Genomic DNA, 23,492 nt, shown 5'->3' on the forward strand with positions numbered 1-23,492 from the left:
TTTCTTTCCTGTCTTCCTATTCTCTTCAGTCTTTCTCTACCCGATTGAGTGAATCCAGTTTAGTTCGGTAGGCGTCCGATCATGGTGAGCCACGGTCTAACTAACTAACCTGGGACAAAGTGTGTGAGAATCCCCTTTTATACACTTCAGGTGTGTACCGGAGTAAGTTCCCACAATGCACTTCGTTTTTTGAATCCCGTGAGTTTTCCTGGCAGTTTGAGCCAGCGATGTGCAGCAATTTGGCTGGTCTTTCACGTCCTGTTTGGAAGACCATTCTTTCCCTTTTTTGACCCCGAGAGATCGTGTGAACCTGGTGTGCTTTTACTTCTATGTTATGATTTGTTATCAGTTCAGCTGATGTAATATAGCGCAAGGCAGAGCCGCAGCAAATAGCTAGATAACACCAATTGTGAGAGTGGACCCATGAAACCAGCACTCCGTTAGCTAAGCACTATTGAGGCACAGCAAGGGTCAATTAATTTCAGCACAGGCAAGCATTGCGCAGCTAGAGTTCAGTAGCTCATTACTCACCCCAGTCGGGGATCATGGCATCCATGACACGGCAGCAAGCCGGGACGATAGCTGGCGCTTAGCGCTTGTTGTAGTCCGGATGTAGCATAGACACGCATCGCTCTTTCCACTTACCTGCCACTCAGAAAAAGGAGTCGGGGCACTGGCCATAGCAGCGGTGGTGGCCGCACCAATGTGGACTGAATGCCCGGAGTAGTTCGACTGGGATGGTACACCGGCCGCAGCGACAAAAGACCGTACTGTTACTGTGAATGACTGCCTGGTCAGCTGCTGTCCGTTTGAGAGTACGAACAAGAGTTGCTCCAGTCCCTCACGACGAGGGACAAATGGGTAGCTAACCATGGCACGGACCGGGCAGTACGTCGGTACGGGCCAATGTCACTAGTACCGCCTTTACCGAATGTGTCCGTCTTGGATGAAAGCAGGAAGAGTTACAGGCGTCCGTTACCAGGGGAGCTAGTACAGCCCCGTGTGATGCCATTCTTGACTTCGGCACACCGAAGAAATCCAAAGAAGCAGCATGGCGCCTTGGTAGAGCAGCTTGTCATGGCCATTCAGGATACTACTTTTCCGGCGTGCATCCGTCAGGTGTCGTATGATTGGCATAGTGATAGGAAGGCAGGGGGTGAGTACAGCCGCACCATGGCATCGCTGGATGCCCTTCAACACCCTCTTCAGAAGCCACACATCTACTAAGGGGCTGGCAAACCCATTCTCAAGATGGGCTTTATGCACTGTACTCACATACACAGATACAGTTCAGGGCACACTGATCATAGTTCACGCATGAATGTGCGTCCAGGAACGATGACTCGGGCAGCAAAAGCGAGCTTCCCCAGGATGGACTCGAGTTGACGCTGGCCGATGCTGCGCTCGCTGATAGTAGCCATGAGTGGCGCACGGATCTCGGACAGCTGGTCCTCTGGAAGCCGAGCTTCGTGGCGCTCGCAGTCTAGGACAATACCAAGGAAGGTCAATGATGGTGATGGCCCTTCGAGCTGGGATGGAGCAAAGAGGAATGCCGAGATACGTGAATGCTCGGAGGGGGATGGTGAGTTGCTAGTCGGCTGCAGCCAAACCAGTGGAGATATCGAAAAAACCATCTAGGTAATGAAGCCGGTGATCTATAGCAAACTCGTGCTGTATGAACAAGTTGACTGCTGTGGCTACTGAGTCAAAGACGGCTGGGGTGGAGCGGAGGCCGAAAGGCAGAAAGCACTCGTAGTAGTAGAAGCCTTCCCAGCGAAGTCCTAACGGCGGACTGGGATCTGCCGAAATGCACTGCGTACATCGAGCTTGGACAAATACACAGGCTGTGGGCATGACATGATGATGTTGATCGCGTTGTCAATGGTCGTGTAGTGCAGAGAGAGCGGCTCGGCAGGAATGCTGTCGTTCCCACCGGTGCCTTCCGGACTAGACAGATGGTGGATCATTCGCAGCTTGCCATTCTTTTTGGGGACGGCACCAATACCAGAGCGGCGCATGAACTGAAATGGAGGTGACAGAAATTGGCCTGTGGTCTCGCTGCGGGCGCAGGAAGCAGCTAATTGCTCGGATATTAGGGATGAAAGGATTATATGGTTAGCGCTTGAACCCGAATGCTTCAGAGCAGTGTATAGGAAATGGGAGAGCCAAGTGACTACATGCAATGGAAAGTCACAGAGCAAAGCTGCATGCATACCCACGTATTCTCACAACACCGCACAAGGATTATTGGGGTACACCAGTGTGCTGGTTTCGATCAACTGGTGAAGCGATTGGCGTTGCAAACAGCCAAAGTGATCGCTCACGACTGAGCTGCAGCAGTACCCGCGACCGGGTGCAAAGTTCCCTGATCGACGTTGCAAACAGCCAACCAGGGTGAAGCAGTTGGCGTTGCAAACGGCCAAAGCAATCGCTCATGCTTGAGCGGCAATAGTACCCGCGACCGGGTGCAATGACTACTGATTGGCGTCGCAAACAGCCGACCAATAGTATGCAATTTTAAGCAGAGATAGTAGCAGCAAAGCAACCAGTTGAAGGAAGCTGTTCCCAGAAAACCAGCACACGGCACCCCAGCAAGCGTTCACCACCAATGCATGAGAGCTAAGAACAAGTGATTAAGGCACGAGATGGATAAAGGTAGGCATGCAGATGGATGAAATCCAACGCAGGTTCTCAATACGGCAATTTAGCAATGACAATCGGTACCTGTATGTCAAGGCTATATTACATCGACTGGAATGGCAGCACTGCTCGGTCTGGTTGTGCTTGAGCAGCTGGGGCGAGACGTCGGAATTCCTCCATGCGGAAACGAGATAGCGAATCGGCAATGCAGTTAGACTGGCCAGCAATGTGAGCAGCAGTGACGGTGAAATTGAAGCGGGCGCACACAAAGAACAGCTCTCTGATCAGGGTCATCACTGGCCGTGACTTGGCTGTGCCGGAGCGGATGAGTTGCTCAGGCGACCAGGTCCCTTGAAGCCAGCGGCCGCTGTTGAATGCGCCCCAGCCCAGGGTGCCACTGGCATCAGTGAACAGCTCCAAGTCTGGAGATGGTGTCCAATCTGGGAACAGGAAGAATGATTTTCCGTTCCATTGTTCCAGGAGCCGTAGCCACCATTGGGTATCTTCCTGGCACTCGGTAGTCAGACTGATGCGCTAGTGAGGCTGCTGGTAGCGACTGCAAATAGACCACAGGCGCCGCATAAATGTCCGGCCGGGTACGATGACTCTTGCAGTGAAGGAGAGTTTCCCCAGAAGAGATTCGAGTTCGCGCTGAGACATGGTGGGGTTGATGCTCGCTGCAGTCAACAGGCGCTTGATGTCAGCCAATTTGTCGTCAGGGAGCCGGGCTTCCATCTTCTCACAATCCAGGATAATGCCCAGGAATGTCAGGGTACGAGACGGGCCTTCCACCTTTGCAGGCGCGAGCGGGACTCCGAGGTATGATAATGCACGGAGAAGAATGGCCAGCTGCCGATTCGCCACTGCCTGGCCCACGCTCACGCACAAGTAGTCGTCCAGGAAATGCAGCAAATTAGGGATGGAGAATTCGTGGTGCATTATCCATTCGATGGTGGCTGCCACTGCATCAAATACCGCCGGGCTAGAGCGGACCCCAAATGGCAAGACACGGTCATAGTAGTACTTCCCCTGCCACAGGATGCCGAGAAGATGCCGATCCTGCGGGCGGACAGGTATTTGACGAAAAGCACTCTTCACATCGAGTTTAGAGAGATAGACAGGAGACGGGGAGGACATAATGATGTTAATGGCTTCATCAATGCTGATGTACTGCAAAGAGAAAGGCTCGGCAGGGATCCCGTCGTTAACGCTGGAGCCGGCAGGGCTGGACAGGTGGTGTATCAAGCGTAGCTTGCCATTCTTTTTCGGAACAGCGCCAATGCCAGAGCAGTACATAAATGGGAATGGGGGCGAGTCAAATGGGCCAGCCGTGTAGCCGGCGTTGCAGGAAGCGGTGAGCTGTGCAGACACAAATGCAGAGTGCTGGAATGCTGATGAGAGGTTGGAGGAGTGCTGGTTAGTTATGCGGTTGCCGGTAAAGCCAATGTCAAAGCCGCAGCGGAGGCCATTAATAACATACGAAGCCAATGAACTGTCAGGGTGGTTACGGAGCAGTGATTCGAAGCGAGAAACAGAGAGGGGTGTGTGGACAGCAGGACATGCGCTTGTGAAATCAGTAGAACGTGAAGTGCAGGGAGAAATATGTACAATCGCGGGAGCTGCAGCCAAAGCAGCAGAGTTACTGGCGCCTACCGCACTTAGATCCGTTGTGGTCCTTGGACCCGCAGCGGTTGCAGTCATGGGCGTACTTGCACGTGCTGAGACTGCAATGCCCAGCGTTGAAGTTCCGGCAGATCAGTTAGCCATTAGACACCGTACGGACTCCATTGAAGGCTTGCTGGTTGTTACGTTGCGGACGAAAGGGACTCTGGCCGCCTCCGGGATGGATGAGGCGGCAGGACTCACATGTGGGCCTTGATCGGCTAGTCACGGACATTTGCCACAGATTTATGTCGATGACGTCAAAGCGCTTGCCTGGCTGAGCAGAAATGGCAGAGCGAAACTGGGTGTCGTACGACAGCCAAGCCTCCGGATAGTATTGCCTGTTGGCTGCAACTATGGTGGCTTGGTAGGAGAGCATCTCCTGCAGGCGGGACGGGTTGGCAGAACACACGACGTTCATGAAGAGAGTCCATGCCTCCAGCCATGTCGGCAAGTCGTGGACGCGTCGACGAACGGGCTGCGCCGCTCCACCTTCCACCACCTCCAGAGACTGGCCGCCACTGCTGAACTGCAGCTGAAGCTGGCGTGGGGCAGAATACGAGGTGGCGATAGTATCGGGCAGCAGCTGGGTGAAATCTACAAAGTCACCCTTCAATATTTTCTCTCGTATAGTCTGGAGAACGAAGAGATTACCAGCGTTGGAAGACTCCGCCGAAGGTTGAGTTCCAGCGGATCCAGGGGCAGTGATGGTGGCCAGCATTGGAGCAATCGCCTCCGACAAGGCAACGGTGACGGCGGAATGTACTTCCTGCCGCACAAACTGGCGCAAATCGTCATTCCTGCTCCGGTCCGGGATCTGGGGAGTCGGAGAAGCTGCTGCAGCACTCTCCAGATCCTGCTCTTGCTCCTGCTCGTGCTCCTGCCGCAAGGATGGCGTGGCCGACGGAGATCGAGGTTCCCGTGCCGCCGAGCTCGACGTGTCCTGGATACTGAGCAGCAAACGGGCAAGAAGCTGGGGCTTTGTTCCGCTCGAATTCAGCCCACGGCCTTCCAGCTCGGCCCGCAAGTCCGACACGTTCGTACGGTGTGCTTCAGAGGTAGACAACATGTTTGTCGTGCAGTAAAAGGCTGCGAGGAATCTACAAGGAGTCTGAATAGTTAATTCTATTCTCGGCAAACAAATTCCGGTTGCTGTTCAGTGACACTGCAAAGGAAAGCGCAAGCCAAAGTCAGCGCAGCAAGAGCTACCCAAGGCGATTTGGGCGCGCATGCGCAGCAGTTGAGTGCACGTGTAAAGCCAGCTCAGTCGCAGCTAGCATGAGATAGAGAGCAGCGCATCGGTCTCATCGCTAACTAGGGTTAGCCCAAAAGCTAACCCAACATTTTAGTCGATTAATTAGTCGAAAAAATCTATTCGATAACGACTTTTCTATTCGCTACAGCATTTTCGTTCGACATACTATACGGTACGACGAAATATCCGGCAGGTGCAGTGTGTCTACATGACTTTACTGCGTGCAGCACATGTAGGTCTACTAGTCTAGAGTACGAGTCGATGTGCGTGTGCACGGAGGTGTCAATCAATGCGCGTGCAGCACGCACAGCGAGTTGCTCATGCTCTGGATACATACTACATGCGTACCCGGTAGATCTACCTGATATACTCTAGATCTATTGTGTGACACGCAGCTCTTTTCTCTTCTTCTATCTGCGCCGCTCACTGATTCGTACCCGCGAACTTTCGTTCCGGTTGCTTCACGGAACTCACTGTTCTGGACGAGTAGCCTTCTAAATCAGTTAGTAGGAAGCGACGAGCGGGTTCTGGGCCAGGGGGCGCCCGGGTCCCAAAAAATGGGGTATTATTGAAAAATGGGGTACTAATAGTACCCCATTTTTGCGGTGAAAATTATTTTTGGCCCGGTTTTTTTGCGGATAAAAATATGTGCCAGGGGGTGCCCTGACCCCAAAAAATGGGGTATTATTGAAAATATGTGTTGTGCACATGTGGGTTTGAATCTCACTTTTTTGGGCCACCTTGCCCCGGATGGGAGTGGGTATAAAAAGTAGAATGTTGAATATGGTGTTTATCATGAAGTTTTTTCCGTGACCTACCCCACCTCCCCATGCAATTTTTCAAAAATGGTCCTGCTCGCACACACGTCAGAAAGGTCAGTTCTTGATAGATACGATACATGTCATTACAAAGAATAATGGAACGAACAGTGAATATCGCAATGGAGTGGAGGAGAAAGGTAGTACAATTCAGTTCTTGTTGTCCTGATTTCATCAAGCTGGTATTGGATGAGAGACCACAAAGTTTACTCTTCTAATACGTGTGAGGATGGATTCACCCATGATCTCTTCCGTGACACGCAGTACGAGGTGGAGTTGTCGGACGCTCTGATGTGCACCAATGGTTCCACCCAGTCAGCAATGGAACTGTCAGTCGACGACCTCCTTTGCACCGCCATCGTGTCAACAGTCGACTCGGGTAATTTGGAGATGAATCCATCGTCGCCGATGTCGATCGTACCAACTCGCACACGAATCCGCGTTACTCTTGTTGCAACGGCACGGAGTTGAACGGCCTTGGTACTACGTCGTACACGCACACGATCAACTCGAGAGACTTCATTTTTCGTTCACCTCCTTGACGAGTTGCATTACGTCGCTGGAATCCAAATAGGTTGCATCAGCGAAGAGGTCGATGATGTGTTGAGAGCACGGTTCGTCACGCATGTCACTAAGCTTGTAGAATGAGTGTCTACCATCAGTCCACCTTCGCAGTATGACACCATCATCAGTCTCACTAATAGTTCCGTAGTCCTCCACACCACCGATGACGATTTTAGGAAGGTGCTGTTTCCTATTCTTCACATTCAAGATCAGGCTGGTGACCCTGCAGATAATATACTCAGCAGCAGTGAGTGGTGACATATCGAATCTTCTGGGATGTGCTATCATCGGGTCAAGATCCCTGGTTGTCTTGCTAGCACTGAGGCGACGGATTGAGAACTCTTCATTATCGCATGAAAATAAATACCATTTCTCTGCTCTGCACGTCTCAGAAAATGTCCACGCCATTTTAGCTTCTTCACACTGCAAGAAGGAGTCGATAATGAAACTGCAGGTTGAGACTACTTCACCTCGAGGTCAAAGTTCACGCCGCGATGACCTTTGTAAACAAGGCTACGTCTAGACGTCTCAAACAAGACCAAGGGGTCACGCCACGGGGAGGTGACGACCTTGGAGAACACGATGTGTTTCGAAAGCGGAAAGACGCCCCCGTCATGGTGAGTCTTTTTTGTTCGGGTTTGGAATCTTTCGACTATGATATCAGATTGAGATGTGAATGCCTTTCTTCTATTGCTTTGACCTTTGGGCCAAATAAGGCACACTGTGTCGGTCGTGCTTGGTCTGACCCCGGGACTCCCCCAGGGTTTGACCTTTGACCTTTGGGTTGAATAAGGCACACTTATCGTCATTGTTAATCTTTATTCTGTTATTCGGATAGGAGTGGGTATAAAAGTAGATATATTGATGGATAATGTTTCACTATGAAGATGATGGTGTGGGGTGAAGATGGATTCTGAATTAGAGATCTTACGTGCCTATGTACGTGAAAAGAGACTTCGTGAAGAAGAAGAAGAACAAGAAGAAGAAGAAGAACAAGAAGGAGGAGAAGAAGAAGAAGAGCAAGAAGGGAAGGAAAAGCAGTGTCATCATCTTGATCATGTTGTTCATGAAGGAAGATACGTATGTTCTTCTTGTGGACTTGTCATGGATGTGGTTTACTTACCTGAAGTTGATGTGCATCAGAGATGTAGTTTGATGAAGAAGCCTTACGCTGCGCATGAGCGGTTATGTGGTGTGGATCGTCATCTTTTGCATTTTCTTTCGAAAACTGAACTCTTATCCGATCAGCTTCGTGTACACCCTCTTCGAGAGCAGATACGTGCGATGAAGAAGTCCTGTTTGTACAAGAGTATAAATTATGCTATAGCATTATCCTGTATAGTATACGATACGAATGTGGATGCATTACGTAAACTGTATTCCTACTTACCTCATAGCAATGTAGCCTGGTTGAGGTTCAGTCGAATCATGAAACCTCTTCCTCAGCATTTTCCACTCCTATACGTACTGCATCTCATGGAGTCGACTAGGATGGTGTCTTCATTGCAATTGTCCATGTTGCGTTCGAATTTGCTGCTTTTATCTCAATCTGATATATCTCTTATGACATCATTGATTGATGCTTATTGCTGGGAAACCTATTCACTTGATCACGTGATCCAGAACATGCACACGTTTGACTGTGATCTTCTTTCCATACTGTATCAATTCACCAAGGTGGCGGTATCATGTAAGGAATCTTTATAATGAGATATGATTTTGGCGGGCACGATGCTGATTGGTCAAATGTTTTTGGCGGGCTTGATGCTGATTGGTGAAATGTTTTTGGCGGGCTTGATTGGTTGACACATATCTTATCATTTCAATCCACATACCTCTCTGGCTCGTATAAACGAATGATTGTCTGCAGTTGAGTCATTCGTTCATCGAATACAGTGCTGACGAGTTGTCCTGACTTCACTTCCTAGAAGATGGCTTCCCTATACGAGCGAAGGATGAAGAAGAATTCCGCTCTTCCTGCTGACCCTCCTCGAGTTGTGCTCTCTTCGAAGCCAGTACCGGCTAAGCGTCGCTATGCATCACCTGCTCCTACCAAGCTCCACAAAGAGATTGTGGTGGATGGGTTTCAGGAGGACATGCAGCTGCCCTACAAGTTATCTGGTAAATCCTTCTACAAGCCTGGATATAAGATGTACTTCCCTTCGGGAGCTCTGCCAGCCTGTGGTAGTACGGCAACAGCTCGCAAAGATGCTCAAGGACAAGTTTACATCGAACTGAACGAGTCCACTGAGTTCATCATTACGAACTTGATCAAGACTTGTCCATCGCTCCGTGACACTCTCCGAAGTGGACGTGTGGAGAAGATCATAACCAACTTCTATACATCACGTTCGTCCGACGGTCAATGTCGGGTGTACATCAACGGTGAAAACAAGCTAGTCCCGACCAGCTCGTTTGAACTGGATGTGGAACAAGATGTATTCATCTACCCCGGGGCAGTCTCCCTCGACACTGACGAGCAAGTGATGAAGGTACGTCTTGCTGTTGCTCCAATCATCTGCATCAACGTGGAACCCAGATGTTTTCATTGTGCTCTGGACGCACACATGGCACTTTCTATCACGGAGCTGAAACAGCTGACTGAGAGCTTCACATCATTATGCAGTGTCGTCGTCCAACAAGACGATCAGCTGGTAGAGACCTTCCAAGAAGTCTTTAATGAACTGCCTTCTTTATCACACAGCTGATCATTCATTCTTATTCTATCCTATACTATCCTATACTACTTTCTACGTCAATACCTCATGATACAAATTAAAAAAAAAAAACTTCTAAAGAACAAGTATGGGTGGTGTTGTGTCGAGTAGTACGTCCACGGAAGAGTGCTGCCTTGCCTCTTCGGACTCTAGTATCCCCACTGCTACTACTAGTGGAGAATGGGTTGCAGGATGTGAAAAGAATGGAATTGGGAAAGATGAACCAGGGTGATCTCATGTGAACACCATCAATGAATGCGTCATTCATGACAAGATCAATCATGTCAAGGTTACATCATCTGTTTTTGGCGGGCTTGATGGTGATTGGTTGACAACTTTGCATTTTCAACCCACCCCATTCTGACTTGTATAATTATGCATGCTTGACATGCAGTCGAGTCATTCCTTCACCCGATACAGTATTGATCAGTTGCCTCGTGTCTTCGCATTCTAGGAAATGAATTCCCTTTACGAGAGATGGTTTCACGTTGCAAAGAGTCTTAACGGATCGGCTGATCACAAGACTCACGAATGTCAGGTGTGTCATCTGCTAGTACGAGTTGCTGACCATGTTCTTGCAACATACGCAAAGGATGAAGGTGAATGCTCGGAGACTCGTCATGCCTTTGCCATTGACCATTTGTTCGTTCGTGATTCGACATTGTTTCACGTGTGGACATCTGCTAAACATGTCGCTATGAAGAGACCTGACATTCTCAGGTATGCTGCGAGCTTTACTGTTGGCGATGGTGATCGTGAACAAGCTGAACGACTTGAAAGTTGCATATGCGGCATCATGGAAGGTTTATGGAGTCATGCGTCAAACGACGTCGTTGCCCTGGAGATGACCTTGGCATATTCAGTCACTCTGTTGGACATGCTGGCACGGAAAGGCGATCGTGCGAAGGTGTTGTTAGCACGAGATTTCCTCATGAAACACATTCATGAACAATCGAGGAGGAGGATGAACGGTCGACTCATCAACACGATGACTGTGGCTCTTGTTTGTTGTGCATTACCTGTTGTTTACCTGTTCTTATGAGCATCATAAAGATTTATTTGAGAAAGAAAATATTTCCTTTCATAATTAGTACAGTGTGTGTGTGTGTGTGTGTGTGAAGATGGCGTACTGGGCTACGCATTTCCATAGGAGTGATGGTGATGAGGCCTCCCTCAAACACATGCAAAGCATGCGGAATGACATTATCGAGATGCAATCGGTTGTGGGGAACGAAGACACCGAAAACACCTTGGTTCATGATGTGGAGAAACTGAAAGAGGAGAAAGCCGATGAGAGCAAAGTGGAAGATGTGGAAAACAGATCTACGCGCTACACAGATCAAGCCATAGCAACTGATGAGCTGCACGTTAGAACAGACGGATCCGTGTCCATGGATGCTAACCTCGACATGAACGAACATTCAATCTGTAATTTGGCGTACGACGATAGCTCTTTGACATGTGCTGTCCCTGCCGGTTGGGTCAAGAATGAAATCCGTCAATCCTCATCGAGATTGCAACACGACATCGACGCTGTGCGCAAGATGAAAGGTCCTCGTGGTGATCGGGGATTGGGATGGCTTAGTGGAGGTGGCATGCCGCTGAACTCTGTAGGGAGAAATGGTGACTTCTACCTCGATGCAGCCACGCTGATCGTGTACAAGAAATTCAGCTCGAAATGGATGGCTTTCGGTCGGCTTCGTGGACCAAGAGGTGAAGCTGGTCCACGTGGGGAACGTGGATTGATCGGTCCTGAAGGTGAGACTGGACCTAGAGGAGGCGATGGACAAGGTGGTGAACGCGGTCAAAAAGGCGATCAAGGAATACCTGGTCCAGAAGGTCCCAGAGGTAAAGTTGGACCACGTGGAGAACGTGGATTAGTTGGTCCTGAAGGTGAGATTGGGCCTAGAGGAGAAGATGGACAAGACGGCTCACAAGGTGAACGTGGTGTTCAAGGTGATCAAGGAACCACAGGTCCCGTCGGTCCCCAAGGAACCATCGGTGCAACCGGTCCTCCAGGAAACAGAGGTCCCGTGGGCCCCCAAGGAATCGTCGGCCCCATAGGTCCTCCAGGAGCCAGAGGTCCCGTGGGTCCGCAATCAAATCAGAACCTATCCGATCCGTTTCATCTACTACCTCTCATTCGGAGAAACGCCTACCTCTACATATACTCTCATCCTAGCAGATTTGAATCCGTCACCAGGGTGAGCAGAAACAGATACAGAGGGGGAAATATCGTTGACATGAAGGACAAGAGAATCAACGTGAACAGCATCGACATGTTCCGAGACGATCACTTCTACCTCAACATTACACAACCCAGCCAAGTTTCCATTAGAGAACGATTCGTCAATCTGTTTCACGACAACATGTCTTTTGCAATGTTCCAAGTAATTCAAGTGGACGCACCTGACCCTGGAAACATGTCATTGAAGGCATTCGATATCGATACTGTCGGAAATTTCAGCTTGGATAGTTTGTACGTGTTGTTCACTGCCACCCACATAAGTGGCAACTACTTCACGCGTCCCGGCCATTCATCATTCAACATACCCGTTTCGTCTGTAGTCAGCCAATTATCGGCGGCTTTGGATAAACCTGTGTCGAGCATGACGGATCTCTTGGGTACAAAGTGTGTCATAAGTTACGCTCGGAATTCAGAAGGCCTATTCACTCTATACGTAAACTCCATTTTGATACATTCCAACTTAGACACTGTCCCATTTTCCAGGACCAATGGAATCGAAGATTGCAATTATAGCATTGGTGGTACTCAATTCTTCAACGGCACTTCATCAAAGTTGTTCTGTCATTTGCACTTTGCAGAGAGTTTATCTTCTCATACAATCCAGCGTATCCACACAGAACTCATGGCACACTACGATATATGAAAGTGCTACTTTGATTGTACATAATATATAGCACACATGCTACACTACATTCTTGAGATGAAAATGAAAAATAAAACCTATCTATAGTGAGTGTCATCACAACACCAGAATGTCTGTGATATTGACAGTGGCGAACAACACGTCGGGCGTGAGCAGGGGATTGCACAAACCGAACTTTACTCTAAATGTGAAGGAGCTCGATACGCGTGATAAAGTCCTGCATGTTGAATCGGCTCAGTTTGAAGTACACTTTGAGAACATAGACGAGGCAACGAACAAACTCTATGTGGTACATGGTGTAGAAGAAGAAGAAGAAGAGGATAGACTTTCCATCAAGACTGGAACATACAGCGATGTAGACGATTTGGCGTCTATTATCAATGCCACTCTGAAACGAGCAGGACACGGAGACATTGTGTTTTCCTACTCTCGTCACACCAGCCGCATAAGTGTCTCGGTACCCAGGAATAAACGGTGCTTGTTGAAGAAGGACTCACCCGCATTGGTGCTGGGTGTGGGCACTATTCTCAAGCCATACACGATCGAGGGATCTCACACGTTACCGTTCGCTGTGGATCTGACGAAAGGCAGAAGACTTGTCCTGCTCTACACCGACCTCATTGGACCTGCTGTGGAGTACGAAGACAATACTGATTCGAGGGTGCTGAAGACTTTTCTTATTCAAACCCTCAACGGTTTGAATAACTACGTGTTCGGGAAAGAAGACAAACGACTGCTGCTTCCACACGAAAACGTGACTAGCATTTCGTTCTGGTTGAAATTCAACACCGGTGAACACATTACTTCCGGATATCCCGTCTACCTTGATCTTCGGATCACCAACACGACTTAGATGGATCTTCCAGATGTTCGTGTCCGTCACGTGCGTGACATGGTGGAGGATATAGCAAAACGAAAGAAATTGGAGAGCGAAAAGGTGCGTTGCCGGGAGAAGTACGTGATTTACAACACTGCAATCTTGTCCTTTCTCATACTCATTCAAACCATTCTCAATATCCTTCAAGGGAGTGGTGTTGTATCTGGAGAACATCGCATTCGAATCATCGCCATCAGTAGCACGATCATCGGTGTGATCATGGCATGCATTGGTAAACACGTTCTCGACACCAAACGTCAGCTTGTCAAGTGTATTGAACAACTGCAGCAGATGGAGAGAGCTGAAGACTCGTTCATGTTGGAATTGGGCATTACTCTTGAAGATGGGAAGCTCACTAACGAGGAGCATCAACGATTGATATCGATGATGAACGACTTTCGCAAGACACTGGATATTGGATCTTTGAAAAAAATTCACCCCTATTATAATGTGACTCGCAAGAATGGCACAGGAGATATACTCACCACAAGCTCCGGAGTCCTTCACGGGACTCCTGACCAACACGAAGATCGTTCAGAAGAACATCCTCGACAGGACGGAGAAGAAACTCTCGTTGCTTGAGGGTAGACGCGGAGTACGACTCTTTTCCACAGCAGATCGATCACCACCATCCCTGAACAATGAACTAGACATCTCGTCGCCGAATTTCATTGCTCTGGGGGAGAGCTATTTCATCGTGAAAATGCGCTATAGTGTCAAAAACAATCACAATAACCAGCCTGGAGACTACACGCGATGGGTGTGCACCACGTCACCAGCCTTTTCGTGGTTCAAGAACATTCGAGTGGAGATCAACGGAACAGAGGTCACGCAATCGAGTAAAGTTGCCGACATGCAAATGGTTCAGCACATCCTCAGTCTAATGGAAAGCAGCAGCGAACGCCTTCAGTACGTGGACTCGGATCTCTACGGTCTACAGAAACTGGATCCGCAAAGAGCATTGAGAGGTGTGGATTTAACGCCCTATCAACTTGGTGTGAAGCGTAAGCATGGCTATGCCTTCGAAACAAACGCTGCAAACGCTAATGCAGCACAAGCACCGGATTTCGTCGATGATTTCACACTCAGGCGTGCACCCACCGTCGAGCTTGTCACCAACGAAGGCTTCTCCAACACGGTTCAGGAAAATGCACTTCGTGCAGCTGTTGGACGGTTTCAGTACAAGCTGAGACCCTTCCTACCGTTTTTCAATCAGGACGATGCTTGGTTACCCCCGGGTACACAGGTGAAGCTTCGCTTTGATCTGCCACAATCCGAGCTTTCCAGATACATCATGCTTAGCGATCAAGGCGGTGGTGCCAACAGTGCTCTGAGCGTCGGTGATATTGAGATCGATCTACTCCAATTGGACTTTGTGTACACTACCTATCGCATGGAACCCAATCTCACCGATCGTGTACGCCTTCCCAAACAACTCTATTTCCACACGTGGTGCCCTCGTCTCATACAAAAGAGCATTTCAGATGATGCTGGTACACTGGAACTGCTTCACAATGCGGACATTCCACGCAGGATGATCCTGTTCTTCACAGATTTGACTCATGGTACACAGCCAGCATTGGCTGGAGGAGAAGCATCGCATTCTTCGAACAGACTGGCCATGATTCATGCAAATCTCAGTCAACTTCGTGTCACTGTCAACGACCAGACGCTCTTTGACAACCCGCTCAAGTTCCAGTGGGATGTGAGTCGTAATACTGAAGGGCAATACTTCTACGATTACAACAAATCCTCCTACCTGCGTGGCTACAATCTGGTTCAAGACTTTTTCGGCAAGACGTATGGAACGCAAATCCCCATCACCGCTGCAGATTACTGCAATCACTACTTTATGGTGCCTATCAACTTGAATCTGGATCGGACCACAGACAATCCAAGATCGAGAGGAAATCTGTCCATCGACTATCAATTTAGCGACGTGACAAACGCCCCCGTGAGGAGACCTAGCGAAAATGGCGCCTCGATCAAAGTCAACCTTCTCTGCATGGACAAGTACTTGTACACCATGAGCAAAGATGAAGGTATCAAAGCCGAAGTTGTATGAATTAATTCCGACCTAGTAGTAAAAGGGCATCATGGAAGGTGGTGACCTGGAGACCAGACATCGTGTCTACGGTGGTGATTTGAAAACATCGAGTCGACAACACGGTGGATTCTTCTGGAAAAAGAGCTTCTGGAAAAACCTAATCGGTGCTGGACCGGATGAGATGGAAAAGCAGATGGCGGAACCCACGACAAAACAAGATGCAATGCAACGCGGTGGACTTGGACCCCTGGCTGCCATGGCAGGAATGACACTTCTTCCCATGCTTTTGGGGAGAGGAGAGTCCGGAGACATTGTGGAAGCGCAAATGAAAACAGCTTACAACCCTGCCATGCACCGAGGAGGTCTAGCCATTCCACCAGGATTAGCCGCCAAGGCCATACCACTCCTGACGAATCTGGCTGCTCCCTTGGCCATGGGTACCATGGCATCACTGGGTGACAACGTAATGGATAAAATATTCGGCAGAGGAGTAAGGAAGGGAAGCTCAGCAGGTGCCATGAAGCGCACTAAAAGTCGTCGTCGTCGGCATGCACCGAAGAAGATTCGTCAACGAGCATCTCGAAAAACCAAGAAGCCAGCTCGTCAAGTTCGCTCCAAAGGCCGCAGGGCACGAGGAATAAAGAAACAAGGAAGGGCCTTGTTCAAAAAACTAGGACATCGTGCCCTCGACGAAGCTTCATCGTTCCTGTCTGCACCTCGTAGATCCCTAACCCGTCCTGAAACTCCATTTGCTCAAAAAATTCGACAGAATATTAACAGTGCAGGACCGTCTTCTATGAGTTCCGCTCACATCGGTCCATCCTACAACATCTGATCATGGACTTTATCTCGCTCCTTGGACAGGAAATCGGGAGGAAGAAAAAGACTAGTCCCGTAAGGAACGACGATGTTCCGACCACGGCCACTGCTCGACACGGGCTGCACATTCCTGGTCTTCAGTTCGAGTCTAAGGATTGGTTCACGGAAATCATTCCTGCTCTGAAATCCTGGGGTCAAAACGTATTGTTTCTGGGACAGAGCAACATGGGTAAATCCTACTTTCTCATCAAGCTCCTGAAACGCGTGCAACCTGAGCGTATAGTTGTCATCTCCAACACGCCGGCCGATCAGTATCGTCTCCCAAGCCTCAAATCCTTCAAGCATTACAGCACCATGCCCGAGTGTATCGAAGACATGGATCTCCAGCCTAACACCTATGTGATCATTGATGACATCAGAGTGATGGGTTTGAAGCACGGCAGTCAAAGAGAGTGTCTCTACAAGTTCTTCACCATGTACAGTCATCATCATAAGTTGAACGTGTTCTTTCTCTCTCAGAGCTTTGATAACATTAAAGACATGAAGATCAATGCAAACTTTATGTATCTATTTCGCTTCACTGATAAAAGCAATATCAAGCGTTATCTCAATACTCTGTTTGGTGGTCTGTGCACGAAGTCATCCATTATCTTTAGATTGTATGAGAAGTTATTGGCGGTGTGTCGCAGACCTATCCTAACCATTGATTGCTCTTCTAATCAGTACTACACGTATTGCGAAGACACTGCATTAAAGGTGACTTTTGAATAAAAACCTCGTTGATGTGTGTGTGTGTGTGTGTGTGTGTACGATATTAGTCGAAGAGTTAACCGAAAAGTTAGCCGAAAAGTTAGCCGAAAAGTTAGCCGAAAAGTTAGCCGAAAAGTTAGCCGAAAAGTTAGCCGAAAAGTTAGCCGAAAAGTTAGCCGAAAAGTTAGCCGAAAAGTTAGCCGCAACATTGAAAAAAAATTCCAATCATGAATAAGAATGGAGCATCTTACGGTGAAATTCTCAAATGGGCTACCGAGTAGTATACAAAGAGTGGGACTCAGAAAGGGATCCTTCTCGATACCCAAGCGTAAAAGGTTGCAAACCTTGCAGTTTATGACGAAACATCCTCAACACATCATTAAGAAGAGAGCAAATTCGTGGGAAGTTCTCGGTATACCACCACTCATGCGGCAAAAAGGAGGTAATAACTACAATGCATACTTGAAAAGCGTTAAGAAAGTTCTTTCCCAAGTACCAGATCACAGTTTGAGCACCTCCACCCTGTTGGAACTGCAAGCCGATCCGCGAGTAAAGCGTCTATATGACACCCACTTCAAAAACAATCCCGATCACATCAGTTACCCGTCTGTGAGAAATGTGATTGCATCCAACATACTCAACTATGATTCCACTACCGATCAAGTTCGCGATTCCGTTTCAGATGTTAGGAAGAAGAGAAAGGCACCTTTAACATCGGTGCCTTTCAATCTACTACAAGATCATGAATTTGACCGATGGATCCTGCAAATCCTGGACAGTTTCCTCCGGCATACAAATATACCGGTAACCTTTTTGAAGAGCAACTATTTCACAAGCCGATCACAACTGCTGCAACTCTACGATGAAGATCGACTGAGGTTCAGGAGTCGGGTGGAAGCGGCTGCGGATGCCCTGAAGACGCAGACGATGAACGACTACACTACTCTGGTCAACGAGACGAATCGCATCTACATGTCCAGGTACCCGTTTGCAGCCATAGCAGGTGCCATGGGAATCAACAAACACGTCGATGGGTTCCTTCGATCAGAACGAAAGGTTCAGGAACTAACCACCCTTGTGATAGCTATACCGGGATCACAGCTCAAGTTTCAAGATCTCAACGATATGACTTCCACCTATGGTAGAACAACAGAAGCAAAATTGATCCATCCCGAGCATTTCATGATCAGAGCACAAAAGGTGATGGTGGACGATGCATCATTCATTCAACAGGTGCTGAAGGACAAAAGCAGGATCACTCGTATCATCAAGGATATCCTGAGCGGACGCTCCATGTGATCACGTGCCAAATATTTTCAGGCTATGATCAAGAATGGACTATCCTCTCAGCAGTGCCGATATCAAAGGAAGATTGAATGGTGTCGGAGGGTTCGTGGGCTGCACGAGTTACGACCTCTTGCCACCCTTGAACAATGGAGACTTTTGTATCGTCAACACCGACAACGTTCTACCGGTGTACGATGCAACGGAAGGCGGACATCATTGGTTGACCGTGTGTCGCGAGCAAAACGTGATCCTGGTTTTTGACAGTTTCGGACGCAGTCTATACACTATGGAGCAAGATTACACTGAACCTGCACTGTGCGATTTCTTTAAAGAAGCCTACGCAGACTGTAAGATCATCACCAACACCCAAGCCGTTCAAGACAGAAGCACAGCAGTATGTGGATGGTATGCCATATTGATGGGAAAGCTATTTTCCAAATATGGTCTGGATGAAGCACTTCGAATTTTCCGAAGAGTCTTTGATGATGACGAAAAGCTGGAAAACGATCAACTGGTTCTCAGTTCAGGTGCCCTGGAAGGTGCTGGAGCCTTTTGGGACAACAAAGTGCAAAAGGCAATTCAGGATGGAAGACGGAAGAAGAAGACAGAACCCGCACAGTTCCATACGAAACTGGCTAACGAATTGCACAAGCCCAGACGAGTGCATTTCAAAAGACGCAAGGTGAAGAGCAGAGCAATTGACCATATATGGAGTGCAGATCTCGTGGATATGCAACGGTTTGCCCGAAGCAATAAGAACAGCAAATTCCTGCTAACAGTCATCGACTTATACAGCCGCTATGCCTGGGCAATGCCTTTGAAATCGAAGACGGGTACCGCCGTGAGAGATGCGTTCGATAAGATTGTCAGTACATCCGGAAGGACACCGCTAAAACTCTGGGTAGACGAAGGCAAGGAATTCTACAATGCCCCCATGAAACGATGGTTATCACAACACAACGTCATCATGTACAGCACCCATAACGAGGGTAAAGCGGTGGTGGTCGAGCGCTTCAATAGAACGTTGAAGGCAAGAATGTGGCGTCACTTTACAGAGAAATCCACGAACACGTACCTCAATGTCCTACCTCATCTACTAGACCGCTACAACCAGTCAAAGCATAGAAGCATTGGGATGACACCTCACGAAGCATCGAACGGTAGAATACCAAAAGATGCAGATCAACAAGACCCCCTGCAGTCAAAACCCAAGTTCAAAGTGGGTGACGAGGTGCGCCTAACCGTATCTAAGCGTCATTTCGAGAAGGGCTACACTGCGAACTGGACGGAGGAAGTATTCGAGGTGGATGAAATCCTATCAACATCACCACACACCTACAGGATTCGTGATCTGATGGGAGAACACATCATCGGATCGTTTTACGAAGCAGAACTGCAACACGCCAGAGAGACCGGTTTGAGATTCGACAAGGTGTTAAAATACAACAAGGATCAACGTCTTGTGCAATGGAAAGGCTACACAGATAATAAATTCAATACCTGGCTCACAAAGAAGGATGTGAACAGTCTTCGGTCATGATTCACAATGTCATTCATAATGAAAAATAAAAAATAAATGATTGAGTGCTATGTACAAGCTGATGGCGTTCATGAGAATTATGTGTTGGGAAATCCCTAACAAAATAAGAAAAAATAATAATAATAATAATAATTATCGCATGAGTATGAGGGGTATACTGCTGGACACTTTCACGAGTGCGTTAGCACGACGAAAAATATAAGGGATACGGTATGTACAGAGTACGAATGGTATAATCCAGTTATCCCATGTACTATTCCAAATAGAGCGCGATCAGCACTAAGACATGTATCGATTATCCCACGAGTACGAGCAAGAGTACATGTACTCTTGGTACGAGGGGTACACCGCTAGATATTTTCATGAGTGCGTCAGCATGATTGAAAATATAATGGGTACGGTATGCACAGAGTACGAATGGTATAATCCATTTATCCCATGTACTATCCCAAATAGAGCGTGATCAGCACTAACATCTCCCTTATTTACTCTGTCGCAAGACCCGGGGAATATTCGTGCTCCGAGCGGGGAATATCGCTCTATTGACAGTTGAGTCCTCTTTCCAAGATTCCTTTTGAATTCCTCTCTACCCTCTCTGTATGAGAAGAGATCACGGAATTCCGTATATGTATAGCATCCACCGATCGTGCAGTTCGCTGTGATGTCATTGCACAGTGTATGTATATTATGTGCATGTGTGTGTGTGTTTGTGTGGTACATGATGCATCCTACAATCCACTGTGACGTCAATGCACACTCCATGATGTGCGCATCCATGGTCCGTGTGCCTTACGTATTTCCACCCCTGAAAATATATGAAAATCAAGTACTATGAGAGTAAGAATTATATGAGCAGAAAGCTAGAAAAATCCTCCGTCTCATCGACCTTTCAATAGAAGAAAGGCATTCACATCTCAATCTGATATCATAGTCGAAAGATTCCAAACCCGAACAAAAAAGACTCACCATGACGGGGGCGTCTTTCCGCTTTCGAAACACATCGTGTTCTCCAAGGTCGTCACCTCCCCGTGGCGTGACCCCTTGGTCTTGTTTGAGACGTCTAGACGTAGCCTTGTTTACAAAGGTCATCGCGGCGTGAACTTTGACCTCGAGGTGAAGTAGTCTCAACCTGCAGTTTCATTATCGACTCCTTCTTGCAGTGTGAAGAAGCTAAAATGGCGTGGACATTTTCTGAGACGTGCAGAGCAGAGAAATGGTATTTATTTTCATGCGATAATGAAGAGTTCTCAATCCGTCGCCTCAGTGCTAGCAAGACAACCAGGGATCTTGACCCGATGATAGCACATCCCAGAAGATTCGATATGTCACCACTCACTGCTGCTGAGTATATTATCTGCAGGGTCACCAGCCTGATCTTGAATGTGAAGAATAGGAAACAGCACCTTCCTAAAATCGTCATCGGTGGTGTGGAGGACTACGGAACTATTAGTGAGACTGATGATGGTGTCATACTGCGAAGGTGGACTGATGGTAGACACTCATTCTACAAGCTTAGTGACATGCGTGACGAACCGTGCTCTCAACACATCATCGACCTCTTCGCTGATGCAACCTATTTGGATTCCAGCGACGTAATGCAACTTGTCAAGGAGGTGAACGAAAAATGAAGTCTCTCGAGTTGATCGTGTGCGTGTACGACGTAGTACCAAGGCCGTTCAACTCCGTGCCGTTGCAACAAGAGTAACGCGGATTCGTGTGCGAGTTGGTACGATCGACATCGGCGACGATGGATTCATCTCCAAATTACCCGAGTCGACTGTTGACACGATGGCGGTGCAAAGGAGGTCGTCGACTGACAGTTCCATTGCTGACTGGGTGGAACCATTGGTGCACATCAGAGCGTCCGACAACTCCACCTCGTACTGCGTGTCACGGAAGAGATCATGGGTGAATCCATCCTCACACGTATTAGAAGAGTAAACTTTGTGGTCTCTCATCCAATACCAGCTTGATGAAATCAGGACAACAAGAACTGAATTGTACTACCTTTCTCCTCCACTCCATTGCGATATTCACTGTTCGTTCCATTATTCTTTGTAATGACATGTATCGTATCTATCAAGAACTGACCTTTCTGACGTGTGTGCGAGCAGGACCATTTTTGAAAAATTGCATGGGGAGGTGGGGTAGGTCACGGAAAAAACTTCATGATAAACACCATATTCAACATTCTACTTTTTATACCCACTCCCATCCGGGGCAAGGTGGCCCAAAAAAGTGAGATTCAAACCCACATGTGCACAACACATATTTTCAATAATACCCCATTTTTTGGGGTCAGGGCACCCCCTGGCACATATTTTTATCCGCAAAAAAAACCGGGCCAAAAATAATTTTCACCGCAAAAATGGGGTACTATTAGTACCCCATTTTCAATAATACCCCATTTTTTGGGACCCGGGCGCCCCCTGGCCCAGAACCCGCTCGTCGCTTCCTACTTCAGTTTGTGCCTGTGTGACGGTCGATGTTTCCATTATTTTTGTTCTCTTTGAAGTTTCAAAATTGATTGTAGTTGATGCAAAATGGTGAGTTTTGTTGTCAGTGGTGCTAAGTTGATAAGTAATCGATAAGTTTTGGATTAACCGTTATAGAATATCCCTTAATCGTTTTACCCCTATCGGATATAAATGCAGAGTGAGTGAAATCCGAGGGCAGATTATTAGAGAAAACCGAAATGTCGTGTTGCCCGGCAGATCCAAGAGTAAAGCCATGGCGCAGGCCATGGAGAACATACGCAACACATGATTGATCTGAGTGGTTACGTAACAGGCGGGCAAAGTGGTCAGCAAGCAGTGTGGTGTCTGCAGAGTGTATAGGAAAGAAGCTACGTACCGAGTCAAGCGATTCAGTAGCCATTCTGCTAGGAGCGGAGGGGTGGCCAATTGGCTCCGCGTTGCTGCTGGTTGCACCTGATGCATGGGTGGTCCTTTCCACACTGACTGCAGGTGTGGGAGAAGCGGCACGACGACGAAGAACAGCGACCTCCATTGAAGTTGCGGCAGATTTCGTGGCCGTCGCTGGTATGGGTGCGACCACTGGAGGTAAATGCTGCTGGTTTGGGGAATTGAGATTGGGGACGAAAAGGACACAAACCGCCCCTGGATGGACCGTCTTACATTGAGCACATTTTGGGTGTGCATGGCCTGTGAAAGCTATCTGCCGTAGGTTCACGTCGATGGTGTCCAACCTCTTCGTGCCTGGTTACTGGGCCACGAGCATCCGCGGCTGGCGGTCGTACTCTAGCCACGTGCTTGGGAAGAACTGGCGGTTAACAGTCAGGATCAACTGCTGGTACGCAATCAGTTCAGCAGTTCAGCAGTGCGGTGTGGGGCAGCAGCCGTGATAACAGACATGTATGTGGTCCATACCTCGAGCCGGGTAGCTACATGTATATCGTGAACCTTGCAACGCGCCTGCTTCGCGTCATCCGACTCAACGATATTTAGCTGGCTATCGTTATTCGGGCTGTGCACCAGCCGGAATGTTGGGCCGGAAGTGTGCAAGAATTTCAGGCAACAAACTTGAAAAATCGACGAACTCCCCTCGCAAGATACATTCTTGCACAGCCTTGGGCACAACTGGTGCAGGTGGCTGATCGGGTGGG

At 48.3% G+C, this 23,492-nt stretch overlaps 1 protein-coding gene across 1 annotated transcript; it reads left to right on the forward strand.

Annotated features, from left to right (window-relative positions):
* Positions 1 to 10,777: 10,777 nt before the first annotated feature.
* Positions 10,778 to 18,339, forward strand: LOC135828055 (collagen alpha-2(XI) chain-like). The gene is made up of 2 exons (XM_065340490.1): positions 10,778 to 11,860; positions 18,274 to 18,339. Exons 1-2 carry the CDS (start codon positions 10,778 to 10,780, stop codon positions 18,337 to 18,339), a joined length of 1,149 nt encoding a protein of 382 aa, XP_065196562.1.
* Positions 18,340 to 23,492: the final 5,153 nt, after the last annotated feature.

This window comes from Sycon ciliatum, chromosome 12, assembly GCF_964019385.1.
Source record: "Sycon ciliatum chromosome 12, ocSycCili1.1, whole genome shotgun sequence".
In the NCBI taxonomy this organism is placed as follows: domain Eukaryota; kingdom Metazoa; phylum Porifera; class Calcarea; order Leucosolenida; family Sycettidae; genus Sycon; species Sycon ciliatum.

Coding starts and splice junctions, on each gene's coding strand:
- LOC135828055 (XM_065340490.1), top strand. CDS start 10,778: ATGGCGTACTGGGCTACGCATTTCCATAGGAGTGATGGTGATGAGGCC. Junction 11,861..18,273: donor GATTTGAATCCGTCACCAGG/GTGAGCAGAAAC, acceptor TTCATTCAACAG/GTGCTGAAGGACAAAAGCAG.